General features: G+C 45.0%; 1 protein-coding gene across 2 annotated transcripts in view; it reads left to right on the top strand.

The window, feature by feature from the left end:
* The window catches only part of LOC109881610 (sarcolemmal membrane-associated protein), a 123011-nt gene that overhangs the window by 42041 nt on the left and 59984 nt on the right, over positions 1–20986 (top strand). For both annotated transcript variants that reach the window (XM_031788396.1, XM_031788019.1), the window contains exons 6-13: positions 767–862; positions 4648–4719; positions 4810–4950; positions 11157–11294; positions 11893–12061; positions 12274–12324; positions 16770–16829; positions 18141–18215. In XM_031788396.1, the coding sequence (XP_031644256.1) occupies positions 767–862; positions 4648–4719; positions 4810–4950; positions 11157–11294; positions 11893–12061; positions 12274–12324; positions 16770–16829; positions 18141–18215 (802 nt within the window). The remainder of the gene's footprint in view (positions 1–766; positions 863–4647; positions 4720–4809; positions 4951–11156; positions 11295–11892; positions 12062–12273; positions 12325–16769; positions 16830–18140; positions 18216–20986) is intronic.

Here is a 20986-nt window from a genome sequence, read left to right as displayed (position 1 = left end):
CCAGCCAGCTGGTCTGCGCATGCTCTGAGGACGCTGCTAGGGATGCCGTCTTGGCCTGCAGCCCTGCGAGGGTTAACACTCTTAAATGTCTTACTCACTTCGGCCATGGAGAACGAGATCCCACAGTCCTCGGGAGTGGACCGCGTCGGTGGCACTGTGTTATCCTCAAAGCGGGTGAAGGTGTTTAGTTTGTCCGGAAGCAAGACGTCGGTGTCCGTGATGTGGCTGGTTTTCCTTTTATAATCCGTGACTGTCTGGAGTCCCTGCCACATATGTCTTGTGTCTGAGCCATTGAATTGTGACTCCACTTTGTCTCTGTACTGACATCTTTCCTGTTTGATTGCCTTAACGAAGGGAATAACCACACTGTTTGTATTCAACCATATTACCAGTCACCTTGCCACGGTTAAATGCGATGGTTCTCGCTTTGTTTTGCATGAATGTTGCCATCTATCCACAGTTTCTGGTTTGGGTAGGTTTTAATAGTTTCTTTACCTCGCCTCCCTCCCTCCCTCTCCCCCCTCCTTCCCACTCCCCTCCTTCCCGCTCCTCTCTCCCTCCTTCCCTCTCCTCTCTCACCCTTTCTCTCCACTCGCTCTCCCCTCTCTCCCTTTCTCTCCCGGTCTCCTTCTCTCCTTTCTCTCTTCTCCCCCTCGTTCTCTCTGCTCTCTCACCCTTCCTCTCCTATCGCTCTCCCTTCCTCTCCTATCACTCTCCCTTCCTCTCCTGTCGCTCTCTCTCCCTCGCCCCTCTCTCCCCTCGGCAGGAGGCCCTACACAGGGAGCAGATGTTGGAACAGAAGTTGGCAACGTTGCAGTGCCTACTGGCCACCACACAGGAGGCTTCAGAGAGCAGCTGGCAGGTACAGATACACAGTATTTTGGAATTTTATTGACAGATATAGGTTAAAATGGTGAGATGAATGAACTAATAGATTAGAGGGGTGCAACACAGGAAGTTAGCGGAATAGGACGTAACCACTGACTCCAGTGCCAATATGTGGTCCTGAGTGTATGTTGTATCCAGCCCTGTGTTGTATCCAGCCCTGTGTTGTATCCAGCCCTGTGTTGTAACCAGCCCTGTGTTGTATCCAGCCCTGTGTTGTAACCAGCCCTGTGTTGTATCCAGCCCTGTGTTGTAACCAGCCCTGTGTTGTAACCAGCCCTGTGTTGTAACCAGCCCTGTGTTGTATCCAGCCCTGTGTTGTAACCAGCCCTGTGTTGTATCCAGCCCTGTGTTGTATCCAGCCCTGTGTTGTATCCAGCCCTGTGTTGTATCCAGCCCTGTGTTGTAACCAGCCCTGTGTTGTATCCAGCCCTGTGTTGTATCCAGCCCTGTGTTGTATCCAGCCCTGTGTTGTATCCAGCCCTGTGTTGTATCCAGCCCTGTGTTGTATCCAGCCCTGTGTTGTAACCTTTTACTGCTTTGTAAAATGCAGTTGCATTTCCTTACACAGAGGAGAGCATGATTTGCTTGAATTTGTACGTCCCATGTAATGAAAGTGGTAACGATGAGTAGAAATCCTTTGTTTTCTGACACGTCTACATCCTCTTCCTAATTGATTTCTGACGTGGCTAAATGCTCTGTTTTCTGACGTGGCTAAATGCTCTGTTTTCTGACGTGGCTAAATGCTCTGTTTTCTGACGTGGCTAAATGCTCTGTTTTCTGACATGGCTAAATGCTCTGTTTTCTGACATGGCTAAATCATACATAATGTTGCTGCTACCGTCACTTATGACCGAAAAGAGCGTCTGGACATCAGAACTGGAATTACTCACCTCGATATTGGACGAGGAGTTTTTCTTCGATGAGTCGGATGCAAGGTATATACTACGGACACCAGGCCCAGACCCCCGTGATTCGCTGGAAAAGGTTTCGCGGAAAGAGATCAAGATGCCTTGTGAGGATAAGACAACGAGTTCTGCTAGCTAATGTTCAATCGCTAGAAAACAAATGGGACGAACTGAAAGCACGTATATCCTACCAACAGGACATTAACTGTAATATCTTATGTTTCACCGATTCGTTGCTGAACGCCGACATTAAGAACATACAGCTGGCGGGTTATACACTCTATCGGCAGGATAGAAAAGCAGCTTCTGGTGAGACACGGGGCGGGGGCCTATGCATTTTTGTAAATATTAGCTGGTGCACGGTATCTAAGGAAGTCTCGAGGTAGAGTATCTCATGATGAGCTGTAGACCACACGATATACCTAGAGCGTTTATCTGTATTGCTCATAGCTGTTTTACATACCACCACAGTCAGAGGCTGGCACTAAGACGGCATTGAATGAGCTGTATTCCGCCATAAGCAAACAGGAAAAGCTCATCCAGAGGCGGAGCTCCTAGTGGCCGGGGACTTTAATGCAGGGAAACTCAAATCAGTGATACCAAATGGTAAATCTGACCATAATTCTATCCTCCTGATTCCTGCTTACCAGCAAAAACTGAAGCAGGAAGTACCAGTGACTCGTTCAATACAGAAGTGGTCAGATGAAGCAGATGCTAAACTACAGGACTGTTTTGCTATCACAGACTGGAATATGTTCCAGGGTTCTTCCGATGGCATTGAGGAGAACACCAGATCAGTCACTGGCTTTATCAATAAGTGCATTGAGGATGTCGTCCCCACAGTGACTACGTACATACCCCAACCAGAAGCCATGGATTACAGGCAACATCCGCACTGAGCTAAAGGCTAGAGCTGCCACTTTAAAGGAGTGGGACTCTAACCCGGAAGCTTATAAGAAATCCTGCTATGCCCTCAGACGACCCAGCAAACAAGCAAAACGTCAATACAGGACTAAGATCGAATCATGCTACACCGGCTCTGACGCTCGTCAGATGTGGCAGGGCTTGCAAACCATTAGACTACAAATGGAAGCACAGCCGAGAGCTGCCCAGTGACAGGAGCCAACCACACAAGCTAAGTCACTTCTATGCTCGCATCGAGGCGAGGTAACGCTGAAATATGCATGAGAGCACCAGGCGTTCCGGATGACTGTGTGATAACACTCTCGGTAGACCAATGTGAGTAAGACCTTTAAACAGGTCAACATTCACAAGGCCGCGGGGCCAGATGGATTACCAGGACGTGGACTCAAAGCATGCATTGACCAACTGGCAAGTGTCTTCACTGACATTTTCAACCTCTCCTTGACTGAGTCTGTAATGCCTATATGTTTCAAGCAGACCACCATAGTCCCTGTGCCCAAGGAAGCGAAGGTGTAACCTGCCTATATGACTACCGATCCGTAGCACTCACTTCGGTAGCCATGAAGTGCTTTGAAAGGCTGGTCATGGCTCACATCAAAACCATCATCCCGGATACCCTCCAGAGCAGAATTGCCGCACAAAAGCCTAAGATCACCATGCGCAATGTCAAGCGTCAGATGGAATGTTGTAAAGCTCGCCGCCATTGGACTCTGGAGCAGTGGAAACTCATTCTCTGGAGTGACAAATCACTCTTCACCATCTGGCAGTCCTGATGGATGAAACTGGGTTTGGCGGATGCCAGCAGAACGCTACCTGTCCGAATGCATAGTGCCAACTGTAATGTTTGGTGGAGGAGGAATAATGGTCTATGGATGTTTTTCATGGTTCGGGCTAGGCCCCTTCCAGTTTAGGGAAATCTTAAAGCTACAGCATACAATTACATTCTAGATGATTCTGTGCTTCCAACATTGTGGCATCAGTTTGGGGAAGGCCCATTCCTGTTTCAGCATGACAATACCCCCGTGTACAAAACGAGGTCCATACAGAAATGGTATTGAGATCGATGTGGAAGAACTTGACCTGCACAGAGCCCTGACCTCAACCCCATCGAACACCCTTGGGATGAATTGGAACATCAGTGCCTGACCTCACTAATGCTCTTGTGGCTGAATGGAAGCTAGTCCCCGCAGCAATGTTCCAACATCTAGTGGAAAGCCTTCCCAGAAGAGTGGAGGCTGTTATAGCAGCAATGTTCCAACATCTAGTGGAAAGCCTTCCCAGAAGAGAGGAGGCTGTTATAGCAGCAATGTTCCAACATCTAGTGGAAAGCCTTCCCAGAAGAGTGGAGGCTGTTATAGCAGCAATGTTCCAACATCTAGTGGAAAGCCTTCCCAGAAGAGTGGATGCTGTTATAGCAGCAATGTTCCAACATCTAGGGGAAAGCCTTCCCAGAAGAGTGGAGGCTGTTATAGAAGCAAAGGAGGGACCAACTAAATAGTAATGGCCATGATTTTGGAATGAAATGTTCGACGAGCACGTGTCCACATACCTTTGGCCATGTAGTGTATGTAAAACACAGGAAAATCACATGTTTGACTGCACTGGGCCTGAATCTCAAGAGAAGACAGGTTAAAGGTTCAATGTTCTATTACGTGTTGTTTGGGTCCAAAACAACACATTGAATTCACATTGAATTCAATGTTCAGTCATTTTAATTGTAAAGTCATGTATTTCTACACAATAACACAACACATTTTTTCCAAGAGGTAAACTCGATAAAGAATTCAATAATTTTGCCTGGAATCAAGACATTTAGAATGTACCCAAAACAAGCCCCCCCCCCCTCTCTCTATACTTCTGGTTATGGTATTTATGGTGTTTATGGTTAGGTTATGGTGTACTGACCTTTCTCTCTCTCGCTCTCTTCTAGGCTCTGATAGATGAGGACCGGCTTCTCTCCAGACTAGAGGTGATGGGCAACCAGCTGCAGTCCTACTCTAAAGTAAGAACATTTAAACATATTTTGTCATGCATTTGGTTAGGAGTTGTTTTGAGGGGACGTCTTTTTCTCTCTCCCTCTCTTTCTCTTCAGAACCAAACAGAGAATGGTATGCGTAACGAGCTGGTAACTCTGCAGGAAGACAAGTACAACTATGAGATTACTGCCAAAGAGTCCCTGAGGAGGGTCCTGCAGGAGAAGATAGAGGTGGCCAGGAAGCTGTCAGAGGTTGAGGTGAGACTGGCCTGTTTTAATGAATATAGAAATCCCTGCATTAGTATGTTACTGTTAGCTGAAATGCCGTATTGTTTCTGTTAGTTGATACGCCGTATTGTTTCTGGTAGCTGATACGCCGTATTGTTTCTGTTAGTTGATATGCCGTATTGTTTCTGTTAGCTGATACGCCGTATTGTTTCTGGTAGCTGATACGCCGTATTGTTTCTGGTAGCTGATACGCCGTATTGTTTCTGTTAGTTGATACGCCGTATTGTTTCTGGTAGCTGATACGCCGTATTGTTTCTGTTAGTTGATACGCCGTATTGTTTCTGTTAGCTGATACGCCGTATTGTTTCTGGTAGCTGATACGCCGTATTGTTTCTGTTAGTTGATACGCCGTATTGTTTCTGTTAGCTGATACGCCGTATTGTTTCTGTTAGTTGATATGCCGTATTGTTTCTGGTAGCTGATACGCCGTATTGTTTCTGGTAGCTGATACGCCGTATTGTTTCTGTTAGTTGATACGCCATATTGTTTCTGGTAGCTGATACGCCGTATTGTTTCTGGTAGCTGATACGCCGTATTGTTTCTGGTAGCTGATACGCCGTATTGTTTCTGGTAGCTGATATGCCGTATTGTTTCTGTTAGCTGATACGCCGTATTGTTTCTGGTAGCTGATACGCCGTATTGTTTCTGTTAGTTGATACGCCGTATTGTTTCTGTTAGCTGATACGCCGTATTGTTTCTGTTAGTTGATACGCCGTATTGTTTCTGTTAGTTGATACGTCGTATTGTTTCTGTTAGTTGATACGCCGTATTGTTTCTGTTAGTTGATACGTCGTATTGTTTCTGTTAGTTGATACGTCGTATTGTTTCTGTTAGTTGATACGTCGTATTGTTTCTGTTAGTTGATACGTCGTATTGTTTCTGTTAGTTGATACGCCGTATTGTTTCTGTTAGTTGATACGTCGTATTGTTTCTGGTAGCTGATACGCCGTATTGTTTCTGTTAGTTGATACGTCGTATTGTTTCTGTTAGTTGATACGTCGTATTGTTTCTGTTAGTTGATACGCCGTATTGTTTCTGTTAGCTGATACGCCGTATTGTTTCTGGTAGCTGATACGCCGTATTGTTTCTGTTAGCTGATATGCCGTATTGTTTCTGTTAGCTGATACGCCGTATTGTTTCTGGTAGCTGATACGCCGTATTGTTTCTGGTAGCTGATACGCCGTATTGTTTCTGGTAGCTGATACGCCGTATTGTTTCTGGTAGCTGATACGCCGTATTGTTTCTGGTAGCTGATACGCCGTATTGTTTCTGGTAGCTGATACGCCGTATTGTTTCTGTTAGCTGATACGCTGTATTGTTTCTGTTAGCTGATACGCCGTATTGTTTCTGTTAGTTGATACGCCGTATTGTTTCTGGTAGCTGATACGCCGTATTGTTTCTGTTAGTTGATACGCCGTATTGTTTCTGTTAGCTGATACGCCGTAGCAAATACCACGAGGCACGCAAAAACCACGAGGCACGCAAAAACCACGAGGCACGCAATGACATGTAGAAGATGTGCAGGCTAAACAGCTACATTTAAATAGGTTGTATATTAATAGGCCTACATTTACATTGAGGTATTATGTGCAGTTGTCACTATGATAATGAACACACCCTGAAAGCACTGAATGGTCTGAACCAGTATGTGTATTTTATAGACACCATGAATGGTCTGAACCAGTATCTGTGGGTGAGAGACCTCATTAATGGTCTGAACCAGTATCTGTGGGTGAGAGACCTCATGAATGGTCTGAACCAGTATCTGTGTGTTTTATAGACCTCATGAATGGTCTTAACCAGTATCTGTGGGTGAGAGACCGCATGAATGGTCTGAACCAGTATCTGTGGGTGAGAGACCTCATGAATGGTCTGAACCGGTATCTGTTGGTGAGAGACCTCATGAATGGTCTGAACCGGTATCTGTGGGTAAGAGACCTCATGAATGGTCTGAACCAGTATCTGCGTGTTTTATAGACCTCCTGAATGGTCTGAATCAGTATCTGCGTGTTTTATAGACCTCCTGAATGGTCTGAACCAGTATCTGTGTTAGAGACCCCATGAATGGTGTGTTGTGTAGTTTATCATGCTCGTTATTGGCTTGGTGGATGGCTCTGGGACTTAACTCTAGCACAACTAATGTTATTATCAGAACCGGACTACTAGTTCAGCGGTTGTTCCTTTAAAAAAGTTGTGTCGTACTGCAGCACAGCTTGTGGGCTGCCGCCATATTATATTCTGTCATTCAGTAAAATGTTTTCCCTATTGTCCTGCTGATAGTTGAAAAAAACATCAGCATTTTGAAAGAGTATTTTTATCATTATTTTATTACCAAATGCATAAATACTGTACAAGTATGTGCTTGATCTGACATTTGTGCGGTTGCATGAGGTTTGGAGTTAGAAATGTAAACCTTTAGAGTCCTTCATACATTCCAAGTTGGGGGCCTACAGTAGCCGAGCTATTAGACTATCCTCTTGTAAAGGTTGAAGAGTCTATTGTCCTGCTAATAGCTCATCGTGCAAACGTTGTTTGCAGAATTCACAGCCTGCTACGCTAGTGAAAAACAAAATGCCTCGAGCTGTCATCACTACTGTAAATAAAAACACCGCATCTAGTGGTACAAATATATTATTGTATTCGATAAAAAAAAAAAAAATGACACATAATTTAAAAATGTTTCCTAACAAGTGGTTGCCATGGTAGATAATCCATTAATAATTGGTATGACACGGCTCTCGGGAACTCATTAAGAGGGGCGGATTCTATATGAAAATACTGCCAGATCAATAAAATGTCCCTGTAGATCTAATTACATTTTGAGGATTGGAGGATTCTAAATTAATATCCAAGGGGCAAATCTGGTCTGTGATATTGATTTAGAAATGTAAAACCCTACAGAAAATATCTAAGGGGAGTTTATATAATTATAATGCAGGGTTAATAAGAATAATGGTTGGATAACAGATCGGCTCTCTGAACTCATTAAGAGGCGGCTTCTATTTTCAGTACAATCGTTAATTCAGAAGGTTAAACACATAGGTGTTAGGCCTGCAGTAGGTTATAATAATCTGCCTTCTGGGAATGTTAAAAAATCATAGGTATGGGTGGAGTTAGACATTTGGCTGTCCAGAACTATTCAAATCAACCAATGTCCCTTTAAATGCTTTGTTATCCAAATGTTTAAAGTGCGTGTGGACGACAGAGAGAAACAAAATGGTGCCGTTTGAGGCCCTGAGGCAGAGTGATGCTGGAGATGGGGGTGTGAGCAGGTGGGTCTGTTATGAAGTCCAAAAGTTAGTAATTTGGCTGTCAGAAGTATTAAACTCAACCAATGTTATCCAAATGTTTAAAGTGCGTGTGGGCGACAGAGAGAAACAAAATGGTGCCGTTTGAGGCCCTGAGGCAGAGTGATGCTGGAGATGGGGGTGTGAGCAGGTGGGTCTGGCCAGGTGTGATGTAGCTGTCGTTTGTATGTGTATGTTTTGTATTATCTATAAAGATAAAATAAAACCATACAAAAAAATGTAATAAGCAAAAATGACAAGCTGCAACACGCATCAATTTCTTAGTTAGTAATTTGGCTGTCAGAAGTATTAAACTCAACCAATGTTATCCAAATGTTTAAAGTGCGTGTGGGCGACAGAGAGAAACAAAATGGTGCCGTTTGAGGCCCTGAGGCAGAGTGATGCTGGAGATAAAATCAGTACAAACAAGAGGGAATGAAGCTTGCAACACACATCTGATTATTCAATATGATGAGGATTTATTTTGTTTACATTCTTCATTGTAACCATAATGTCATAAATAAATAATTTAACACCCACATGAGCAGCTTAACTTGGTCAAAACATTTCTTTATTCAAGACTATCAGAAAGAATGTTGGTACTTAATTATTTTGATCCAAAGCCAAGAATGAGGGAGTCACTCAAATCCTCACTGGACTCTTTCATTCAGTTTCTTCTGTACATCAGCAAAGAAGGACTCTATCACTATTTCACTCTGGTAAATGTTATTTAAAATGATTTCTTTCTGTTTTTAGTGGGAGGGAAACCAAAAGCACACTGTGCTCTGTCTTAATTCCAGGCCACCTTTATTGTTTTGAATTGATGCAGGACTCTAGTGCCAGAGAAGAGAGACTCTCAGACTGAAAACACCACCAATAATGTACGAAAAGATAGTACATTTGTTCCACAGTTTAGATTACCGATAGATCAGCGTTATAACTCCCCTGTGTGATAGTGTGGTGCAGAGACAGAATGCCACCATCTACCACTAACGGTCGCGGGATAAACTCAAAACATTTTCAAGCCAACTTCAATTCAGTTATTATAAAATGACACTTAGACTTGTATATTTGACCTTTTATAGTCTAGAAATTGACTCTTTCTAATAATTTACTCTGGCAAGTTTGCCACTGGCACTGCAGTAAGGAAGTAAAGCAGAAGTCGAATCCATTGCATCCGTTGTTTGGCTGTGCCCACAGCAATGTTCCAAAATCAGCTAGATAGGGTTAGATTTGAGACTAGGTAGAGGTGGTCAGGAAGCTGTCAGAGGTCGAGGTGAGACAGACCTTCATACCTGCCTGTTCAGTACAGCACAACATTGCTAAACATTTTTAAACATTTGTCTATTAGACATGGTAAAATACATGATTAAACTTGTCCTGGCTGGGTGGAGGGGTTAAATACATGATTAAACTTGTCCTGGCTGGGTGGAGGGGTTAAATACATGATTCAACTTGTCCTGGCTGACTGTAGGCTGGGTGGAGGGGTTAAATACATGATTCAACTTGTCCTGTCTGACTGTAGGCTGGGTGGAGGGGTTAAATACATGATTCAACTTGTCCTGGCTGACTGTAGGCTGTGTGGAGGGGTTAAATACATGATTCAACTTGTCCTGGCTGACTGTAGGCTGTGTGGAGGGGTTAAATACATGATTCAACTTGTCCTGGCTGACTGTAGGCTGGGTGGAGGGGTTAAATACATGATTCAACTTGTCCTGTCTGACTGTAGGCTGGGTGGAGGGGTTAAATACATGATTCAACTTGTCCTGGCTGACTGTAGGCTGTGTGGAGGGGTTAAATACATGATTCAACTTGTCCTGGCTGACTGTAGGCTGTGTGGAGGGGTTAAATACATGATTCAACTTGTCCTGGCTGACTGTAGGCTGGGTGGAGGGGTTAAATACATGATTCAACTTGTCCTGTCTGACTGTAGGCTGGGTGGAGGGGTTAAATACATGATTCAACTTGTCCTGGCTGACTGTAGGCTGTGTGGAGGGGTTAAATACATGATTCAACTTGTCCTGGCTGACTGTAGGCTGTGTGGAGGGGTTAAATACATGATTCAACTTGTCCTGGCTGACTGTAGGCTGGGTGGAGGGGTTAAATACATGATTAAACTTGTCCTGGCTGGGGTGGAGGGGTTAAATACATGATTCAACTTGTCCTGGCTGACTGTAGGCTGTGTGGAGTGGTTAAATACATGATTCAACTTGTCCTGGCTGACTGTAGGCTGGGTGGAGGGGTTAAATACATGATTAAACTTGTCCTGGCTGGGTGGAGGGGTTAAATACATGATTCAACTTGTCCTGGCTGACTGTAGGCTGGGTGGAGGGGTTAAATACATGATTCAACTTGTCCTGTCTGACTGTAGGCTGGGTGGAGGGGTTAAATACATGATTCAACTTGTCCTGGCTGACTGTAGGCTGGGTGGAGGGGTTAAATACATGATTCAACTTGTCCTGGCTGACTGTAGGCTGGGTGGAGTGGTTAAATACATGATTCAACTTGTCCTGGCTGACTGTAGGCTGTGTGGAGTGGTTAAATACATGATTCAACTTGTCCTGGCTGACTGTAGGCTGGGTGGAGGGGTTAAATACATGATTCAACTTGTCCTGGCTGACTGTAGGCTGGGTGGAGGGGTTAAATACATGATTCAACTTGTCCTGGCTGACTGTAGGCTGTGTGGAGTGGTTAAATACATGATTCAACTTGTCCTGGCTGGGTGGAGGCTGGGTGGAGGGGTTAAATACATGATTCAACTTGTCCTGGCTGACTGTAGGCTGGGTGGAGGGGTTAAATACATGATTCAACTTGTCCTGGCTGACTGTAGGCCGGGTCGGGTTCCATATTGATGATGATGATGGGTCTCCTTTTTTTCCTTCCTTTTAGCGAAGCCTCAGTAACACGGAGGATGAGTGTTCCCACCTGAAGGAGATGAATGAGAGGAACCATGAAGAGCTCAGAGAACTGGCTAATAAATACAACGGCGCTGTCAACGAGATCAAGGACCTCACTGACAAGATAAAGGTGATGGTCAGAGGACTCTATCTCAATGAGATTTTCCTCGCTTCCTATCTCCTCGCCTCCTTCTCACCTGTACTGGAGAAGGTACAGGGTCCCTCCCCTCTGTGATCACATCCAATAAGGTACAGGGTCCCTCCCCTCTGTGACCACCTCCAGTAAGGTACAGGGTCCCTCTCCTCTGTGACCACCTCCAGTAAGGTACAGGGTCCCTCCCAGGGTCCTCCAATAAGGCACAGGGTCCCTCCCCTCTTTGACCACCTCCAGTAAGGTACAGGGTCCTTAACCTATGATCTTCTCCAATTGGTTTTGAGAAAGAGGCGAGGAGATGGGATCCAGGAAATGGAGTAAGGATTCCTTGAGAAAAGTGCCAGGGGTTGGGGATGTTGAATAAGCCTTGACTTGGTGTGGCAGAGATGAGTGATATTGCTATTTAGTGACCATCCCAACCAAAGGTACCCATAGCATAATAGTGTGTGTGTTTGTTCCTGTGTGTGTGTGTGTGTGTGTGTGTGTGTGTGTGTGTGTGTGTGTGTGTGTGTGTGTGTGTGTGTGTGTGTGTGTGTGTGTGTGTGTGTGTGTGTGTGTGTGTGTGTGTGTGTAGCTGGCAGAGGGTCGTCAGGAGGAGTTGACTCAGAGGGGTCAGATGGAGAAGAAGGAACTTCAGCTTTGTATTGATGAGATGGAGGAGAAGGAACAGGCTCTACAGGCCCGCTTTGAGGCCTTACAGGCTGATAACGACTTCTCTAACGAACGCCTCACTGCCCTGCAAGGTAATGTAACACACACACACATATACTGGTGCTGCAGACCGTTGCTGCGTAGGTTATCGGTCCATCTCCTCTCGATTTATGACTCTACCCCTGAGATGTCTCTGTGTAGGGAAGAGTTTTCCCTAACCGAACCCCAGCAGGGGAAACGGGTCATCTACGATTGGCTTATTTTAGTCACTCCACATCCTCTAATCTATTGTTGTTGTTTCCAGTTGGTTTAGAACAGCTGCAGGAGAAAAGCATCAAGGACAACAACAGTTTAGGTGAGTGGCGGTCTGGGTGGGCTGGCGGTCTGGGTGGACTGGTGGTCTGGGTGGGCTGGCGGTCTGGGTGGGCTGGCGGTCTGGGTGGACTGGTGGTCTGGGTGGGCTGGTGGTCTGGGTCTAACATGCATAACTCCTCCATGTTATAATCTACTGACTCTTCCTTCCGTTGCTGTTCTTTGTTCCGTCCCGACGTCCGTTTCCGTCTTGCTTCTTGTGTTCTGTGTGAACAGTAGCTGCTGGTTACTGTAGAGACTGTGTGTTCATCAAGATTCCTGCTGTACCCAGGCTCTGTGGTTCTGTGTTGGGAAATCTGATACTGTATGGGATGTGCAGTAGCAGTAACCACCATACTGTATGGGATGTGCAGTAGCAGTAACCACCATACTGTATGGGATGTGCAGTAGGAGTAACCACCATACTGTATGGGATGTGCAGTAGCAGTAACCACCATACTGTATGGGATGTGCAGTAGGAGTAACCACCATACTGTATGGGATGTACAGTAGGAGTAACCACCATACTGTATGGGATGTGCAGTAGGAGTAACCACCATACTGTATGGGATGTGCAGTAGGAGTAACCACCATACTGTATGGGATGTGCAGTAGGAGTAACCACCATACTGTATGGGATGTGCAGTAGGAGTAACCACCATACTGTATGGGATGTGCAGTAGGAGTAACCATGATACTGTATGGGATGTGCAGTAGCAGTAACCACCATACTGTATGGGATGTGCAGTAGGAGTAACCACCATACTGTATGGGATGTGCAGTAGCAGTAACCACCATACTGTATGGGATGTGCAGTAGGAGTAACCACCATACTGTATGGGATGTATAGTAGCAGTAACCACCATACTGTATGGGATGTGCAGTAGGAGTAACCACCATACTGTATGGGATGTGCAGTAGGAGTAACCACCATACTGTATGGGATGTATAGTAGCAGTAACCACCATACTGTATGGGATGTGCAGTAGGAGTAACCATGATACTGTATGGGATGTGCAGTAGCAGTAACCACCATACTGTATGGGATGTGCAGTAGGAGTAACCACCATACTGTATGGGATGTGCAGTAGGAGTAACCACCATACTGTATGGGATGTGCAGTAGCAGTAACCACCATACTGTATGGGATGTGCAGTAGGAGTAACCACCATACTGTATGGGATGTGCAGTAGCAGTAACCACCATACTGTATGGGATGTGCAGTAGCAGTAACCACCATACTGTATGGGATGTGCAGTAGGAGTAACCACCATACTGTATGGGATGTGCAGTAGGAGTAACCACCATACTGTATGGGATGTGCAGTAGCAGTAACCACCATACTGTATGGGATGTGCAGTAGGAGTAACCACCATACTGTATGGGATGTGCAGTAGCAGTAACCACCATACTGTATGGGATGTGCAGTAGGAGTAACCACCATACTGTATGGGATGTGCAGTAGGAGTAACCACCATACTGTATGGGATGTACAGTAGGAGTAACCACCATACTGTATGGGATGTGCAGTAGCAGTAACCACCATACTGTATGGGATGTGCAGTAGGAGTAACCACCATACTGTATGGGATGTATAGTAGGAGTAAACACCATACTGTATGGGATGTGCAGTAGCAGTAACCACCATACTGTATGGGATGTGCAGTAGGAGTAACCACCATACTGTATGGGATGTACAGTAGGAGTAACCACCATACTGTATGGGATGTGCAGTAGGAGTAACCACCATACTGTATGGGATGTGCAGTAGCAGTAACCACCATACTGTATGGGATGTGCAGTAGGAGTAACCATGATACTGTATGGGATGTGCAGTAGGAGTAACCACCATACTGTATGGGATGTGCAGTAGGAGTAACCACCATACTGTATGGGATGTGCAGTAGGAGTAACCACCATACTGTATGGGATGTGCAGTAGGAGTAACCACACTTAAGGTTGTTAACTATTTTGATTTACTACATTGAAAAACAATATAAACACAACGTGAAGTTTTGGTCCCAAGATGAGCTGAAAAAAAGATCCCCTAAATTTTGCAGTAGCACAAAAACCTTTGTTTACGTCCCTGTTAGTGAGCACTTCTCCTTTGCCAAGATAATCCATCCACCTGACAGGTGTGGCATATCAAGAAGCTAATTCAACAGCATGATCATTACACAGGTGCACCTTGAGCTGGGGACAATTGAAGGCTACTCTAAAATGTGCAGTTTTTACACAACAGTGACACAATGTCTGAAGTTGAGGGAGCGTTCAAATGGCATGCTGACTGCAGGAATGTCCACCAGAGCTGTTGCAAGAGAATTAGTTCATTTCTCTACCATAAGCCGCCTCCAACGTTGTTTTAGAAAATGTAACAGTACGTCCAACCGGCCTCACAACCGCTGACCACGTGTGGCCACGTCAGCCCAGGACCTCCACGTCTGGCTTCTAAACCTGTGGGATCGTCTGGTGGGGGGAATAAAGCCCTTTGTTTAAAAAAACGTGTTCTCATTGGCTGGGCCTGGCTCCCAAGTGGTGGGCCTATGGCTGCGTCCCTGCCCAGTCATGTCAAATCTATAGATTAGGGCCTAATATATTTATTTCAATTCACTGATTTTCTTGTACTGTAAAATCTTTAAAATTATTGCATGTTGCATTGATTTTTGTTGAGTATTGCATACTAATATAGGTTCTGCAATAGGATGTTTTAATAGGGTTCTACTGGTCTAGACCGGGGTACTGTATATTAATATAGGGTTCTGCTGGTCTAGACCGGGGTACTGTATATTAATATAGGGTTCTGCTGGTCTAGACTGGGGTACTGTATATTAATATAGGGTTCTGCTGGTCTAGACCGGGGTACTGTATATTAATATAGAGTTCTGCTGGTCTAGACCGGGGTACTGTATATTAATATAGGGTTCTGCTGGTCTAGACTGGGGTACTGTATACTAATATAGGGTTCTGCTGGTCTAGACTAGGGTACTGTATACTAATATAGGGTTCTGCTGGGGTACTGTATATTAATATAGGGTTCTGCTGGTCTAGACCGGGGTAATGTATATTAATATAGTGTTCTGCTGGTCTATACCGGGGTACTATATACTAATATAGGGTTCTGCTGGTCTAGACCGGGGTACTGTATATTAATATAGGGTTCTGCTGGTCTAGACTGGGGTACTGTATATTAATATAGGGTTCTGCTGGTCTAGACCGGGGTACTGTATATTAATATAGGGTTCTGCTGGTCTAGACCGGGGTACTGTATATTAATATAGGGTTCTGCTGGTCTAGACCAGGGTACTGTATATTAATATAGGGTTCTGCTGGTCTAGACCGGGGTACTGTATATTAATATAGGGTTCTGCTGGTCTAGACCGGGGTACTGTATACTAATATAGGCCACAAATACCAAATACCGTGATGATAGAACCAGTGTTCTACTGTTGTCAAGGGAACTGCAGTGTTCTAAGGGTTATCCTCGCTCAGTGCATCTGAGGCCAGGCTACTGGAGGGGTTCAACGGTGTAGGAGTTCCCAGAAATGAAGTCGTCCTTTCATTGTCACAAACATGCTTTCCCCATTTTTTTTCATTGTGGTTTTGCTTCTTCTTTTTTCTTCATATAATTGCATAAGCTTGTTCTCTTCTGTTGAGACATTCACAATCGCACATCGTTTTCTGCATGCCAACCACACCTTTCTAGCTTTTTACCCGATATTATTAGCCTTAAGGGTTTGGTTCCTCTCTTGTACTGTCCGGGACGTTTAACTTCCCTGTTGCATGTTTGGTGCTATAGTTTATCTGCTAACGGTGACACCACCTGTTCTCTCTGCACCGGTCTGTAGCACTACATTCTGACTGCTTTGTGTCATGTTCAGGAGAGAATTATAGCATGATGAATTACTTTGGATAATTAATCCATGATCAGTGATTGCCCTGAGCCATGACTGTAGACCTCACCATATAGACTACAGCCATTTCACAGGCCATGATAAACATTATTATTGTTTTGCTGTTCTTATTAAAATGACTACCTACTGCTCCTCAGAAGCTGTCTAGAGATATCAGATACTGCTCCTCAGAAGCTGTCTAGAGATATCAGATACTGCTCCTCAGAAGCTGTCTAGAGATATCAGATACTGCTCCTCAGAAGCTGTCTAGAGATATCAGATACTGCTCCTCAGAAGCTGTCTAGAGATATCAGATACTGATCCTCTGAAGATATCATAGAGATATCATGTCTAGACATGTCAGATACTGATCCTCTGAAGATATCATAGAGATATCATGTCTAGACATGTCAGATACTGATCCTCTGAAGATATCATAGAGATATCATGTCTAGACATGTCAGATACTGATCCTCAGAAGATATCATAGAGATATCATGTCTAGACATGTCAGATGTCATGATGTTGATCCTTTTTTTTCTTTTTTATCACACTGCAGCTGTGAAGCAGTTGAAAGAAGCAGTGGGTTCGTCGTTGCACAGGCTGGCTAACTTTGATGGTAAGTGACGTGTGTCTCTAAGGCAGGGGTTGGCAACCTTTTTTGTGTGGAGTGCCAATTTACAATTTATCCTAACATTTCTAATGATCTGTATGCAAGTTCTGATTTTCATATGTGGATTACAACTAATTGTGTCTATTGAACGTCTAATTTCCCACAAACTGAATAATTCTGTAGCCCGCTAAACAGAGGCGCTGTCCATTACCATGACTGACTTGATCCTGGAACACAGATTCTCTTGGTGAATTATAGTGACATTTAACCACAGGGTGGCCAAGCTTATCTTCAATCAGCTCTGAGAATCCTTTGTTTCCACACCATAGTGGGGGAACTGTCAGTTGTAATAGCGAATATGTTTTTAATATTGACACCGCTCTCCTCAAAATGATCTGTATAGGCTTTTGCATCTAGTAGTACCATGCATTGGTTTTAAACAAGGCAGCTCCTCATGTACCAGCTCTGAGTCACAGTGGGTTTTAAACAAGGCAGCTCCTCATGTACCAGCTCTGAGTCACAGTGGTTTTAAACAAGGCAGCTCCTCATGTACCAGCTCTGAGTCACAGTGGGTTTTAAACAAGGCATCTCCTCATGTACCAGCTCTGAGTCACAGTGGGTTTTAAACAAGGCAGCTCCTCATGTACCAGCTCTGAGTCACAGTGGGTTTTAAACAAGGCAGCTCCTCATGTACCAGCTCTGAGTCACAGTGGGTTTTAAACAAGGCAGCTCCTCACGTACCTGCTCTGAATCACAGCTGGCGGGGGATGCCATGATTCATGATAAACTGGACTCAATACTATGTAGTGGGTATGAGCCTGGTCGTTCCCACTGGTATGTAGTGGGTATGAGCCTGGTCGTTCCCACTGGTATGTAGTGGGTATGAGCCTGGTCGTTCCCACTGGTATGTAGTGGGTATGAGCCTGGTCGTTCCCACTGGTATGTAGTGGGTATGAGCCTGGTCGTTCCCACTGGTATGTAGTGGATATGAGCCTGGTCGTTCCCACTGGTATGTAGTGGATATGAGCCTGGTCGTTCCCACTGGTATGTAGTGGGTATGAGCCTGGTCGTTCCCACTGGTATGTAGTGGGTATGAGCCTGGTCGTTCCCACTGGTATGTAGTGGATATGAGCCTGGTCGTTCCCACTGGTATGTAGTGGGTATGAGCCTGGTCGTTCCCACTGGTATGTAGTGGGTATGAGCCTGGTCGTTCCCACTGGTATGTAGTGGATATGAGCCTGGTCGTTCCCACTGGTATGTAGTGGGTATGAGCCTGGTCGTACTATGTTAATAACAGAATCTCCATGTCTTTGTCAGAGGTGATAGATGCCCACCTGCAGAACAGCCAGACAGCAGCAGGAGACCGCCTTGCCAATCCTGACAAACTCAAAGGTAAGGGAAGCTTTTGGTTCAACAACAATCAGCAGGTAGCCTAGTGGGGCCATAGTGGTTAGAGCTTTGGGCTAAGAACCAATCAGCAGGTAGCCTAGTGGGGCCATAGTGGTTAGAGCTTTGGGCTAAGAACCAATCAGCAGGTAGCCTAGTGGGGCCATAGTGGTTAGAGCTTTGGGCTAAGAACCAAAAGGTTGCTGGTTGGAATAACCTGTCTGTGCCCTTGAGACAAACAGGTCACTGACCATCTCGAATCCCACCGTACCTTCTCCGCTGTGCAATCTGGTTTCCGAGCCGGTCACGGGTGCACCTCAGCCACGCTCAAGGTACTAAACGATATCATAACCGCCATCGATAAAAGACTACTGTGCAGCAGTCTTCATCGACCTTGCCAAGGCTTTCGACTCTGTCAATCACCATATTCTTATCGGCAGACTCAGTAGGCTCGGTTTTTCGGATAACTGCCTTGCCTGGTTCACCAATTACTTTGCAGACAGAGTTCAGTGTGTCAAATCGGAGGGCATGCTGTCCGGTCCTCTGGCAGTCTCTATGGGGGTGCCACAGGGTTCAATCCTCGGGCCGACTCTTTTCTCTGTATATATCAATGATGTTGCTCTTGCTGCGGGCGATTCCCTGATCCACCTCTACGCAGACGACACCATTCTATATACTTCCGGCCCATCCTTGGACACTGTGCTATCTAACCTCCAAACGAGCTTCAATGCCATACAACACTCCTTCCGTGGCCTCCAACTGCTCTTAAACGCTAGTAAAACCAAATGCATGCTTTTCAACCGTTCGCTGCCTGCACCCGCACGCCTGACCAGCATCACCACCCTGGATGGTTCCGACCTCGAATATGTGGACATCTATAAGTACCTAGGTGTCTGGCTAGACTGTAAACTCTCCTTCCAGACTCATATCGAACATCTCCAATCGAAAATCAAATCAAGAATCGTCTTTCTATTCCGCAACAAAGCCTCCTTCACTCACACCGCCAAACTTACCCTAGTAAAACTTACTATCCTACCGATCCTCGACTTAGGCGACGTCATCTACAAAATTGCTTCCAACACTCTACTCAGCAAACTGGATGCAGTTTATCACAGTGCCATCCGTTTTGTCACTAAAGCACCTTATACCACCCACCACTGCGACTTGTATGCTCTAGTCGGCTGGCCCTCGCTACATATTCGTCGCCAGACCCACTGGCTCCAGGTCATCTACAAGTCCATGCTAGGTAAAGCTCTGCCTTATCTCAGCTCACTGGTCACGATGGCAACACCCACCCGCAGCACGCGCTCCAGCAGGTGTATCTCACTGATCATCCCTAAAGCCAACACCTCATTTGGCCGCCTTTCGTTCCAATACTCTGCTGCCTGTGACTGGTACGAATTGCAAAAATCGCTGAAGTTGGAGACTCTTATCTCCCTCACCAACTTCAAACATCTGCTATCTGAGCAGCTAACCGATCGCTGCAGCTGTACATAGTCTATCGGTAAATAGCCCACCCATTTTTACCTACCTCATCCCCATACTGTTTTTATTGATTTACTTTTCTGCTCTTTTGCACACCAATATCTCTACCTGTACATGACCATCTGATCATTTATCACTCCAGTGTTATTAATCTGCAAAATTTTAATTATTCGCCTACCTCCTCATGCCTTTTGCACACAATGTATATAGACTCCCCTTTTTTTTCTACTGTGTTATTGACTTGTTAATTGTTTACTCCATGTGTAACTCTGTGTTGTCTGTTCACACTGCTATGCTTTATCTTGGCCAGGTCGCAGTTGCAAATGAGAACTTGTTCTCAACTAGCCTACCTGGTTAAATAAAGGTGTTCTCAACTAGCCTCCCTGGTTAAATAAAGGTGTTCTCAACTAGCCTACCTGGTTAAATAAAGGTGTTCTCAACTAGCCTACCTGGTTTAATAAAGGTGTTCTCAACTAGCCTACCTGGTTAAATAAAGGTGTTCTCAACTAGCCTACCTGGTTAAATAAAGGTGGAATAAATAAAACATACATAAATTGAGCAAGGCACTTAATCCTAATTTGTGCTGTCCTACTTTGGCTGACCCTGTAAAACCACACATTACACTGCACCTATCATACTACTATGACTGACCCTGCGAGCTGCGCATAGTCTCATTCATTGGTCGAAGATTTAATATTGACATAGTCCTGGCTCCCCCCAAATTGCTGCAAAAATGACAACTTAATCAGTGGGTGAGGGGGATTTCAGATAAATTGGGGGGGGGACAAAAAGCATACATTTCTCCCATCAATAATCTGATAGTGGGCTGGTAGATACTCAGTCTGCTCTATGGCTTAGCTCAGGTGCACGCACACACAGACGGCCACTCAGCTTAGAGAAGTCATCCCATCAGCGAAGATACTTTTAAATGGGAAATTCATGTTCATGCAAAAGAAAGTGCATAGAACTGAATCACATCACTCTGTTCCCCTTATCAAACTGAATCACATCACTCTGTTCCCCTTATCAAACTGAATCACATCACTCTGTTCCCCTTATCAAACTGAATCACATCACTCTGTTCCCCTTATCAAACTGAATCACATCACTCTGTTCCCCTTATCAAACTGAATCACATCACTCTGTTCCCCTTATCAAACTGAATCACATCACTCTGTTCCCCTTATCAAACTGAATCACATCACTCTGTTCCCCTTATCAAACTGAATCACATCACTCTGTTCCCCTTATCAAACTGAATCACATCACTTTGTTCCCCTTATCAAACTGAA

This window comes from Oncorhynchus kisutch, linkage group LG1 (genome assembly GCF_002021735.2).
Source record: "Oncorhynchus kisutch isolate 150728-3 linkage group LG1, Okis_V2, whole genome shotgun sequence".
Classification (NCBI taxonomy): domain Eukaryota; kingdom Metazoa; phylum Chordata; class Actinopteri; order Salmoniformes; family Salmonidae; genus Oncorhynchus; species Oncorhynchus kisutch.
This window is presented reverse-complemented; position numbering and strand designations above follow the sequence as displayed.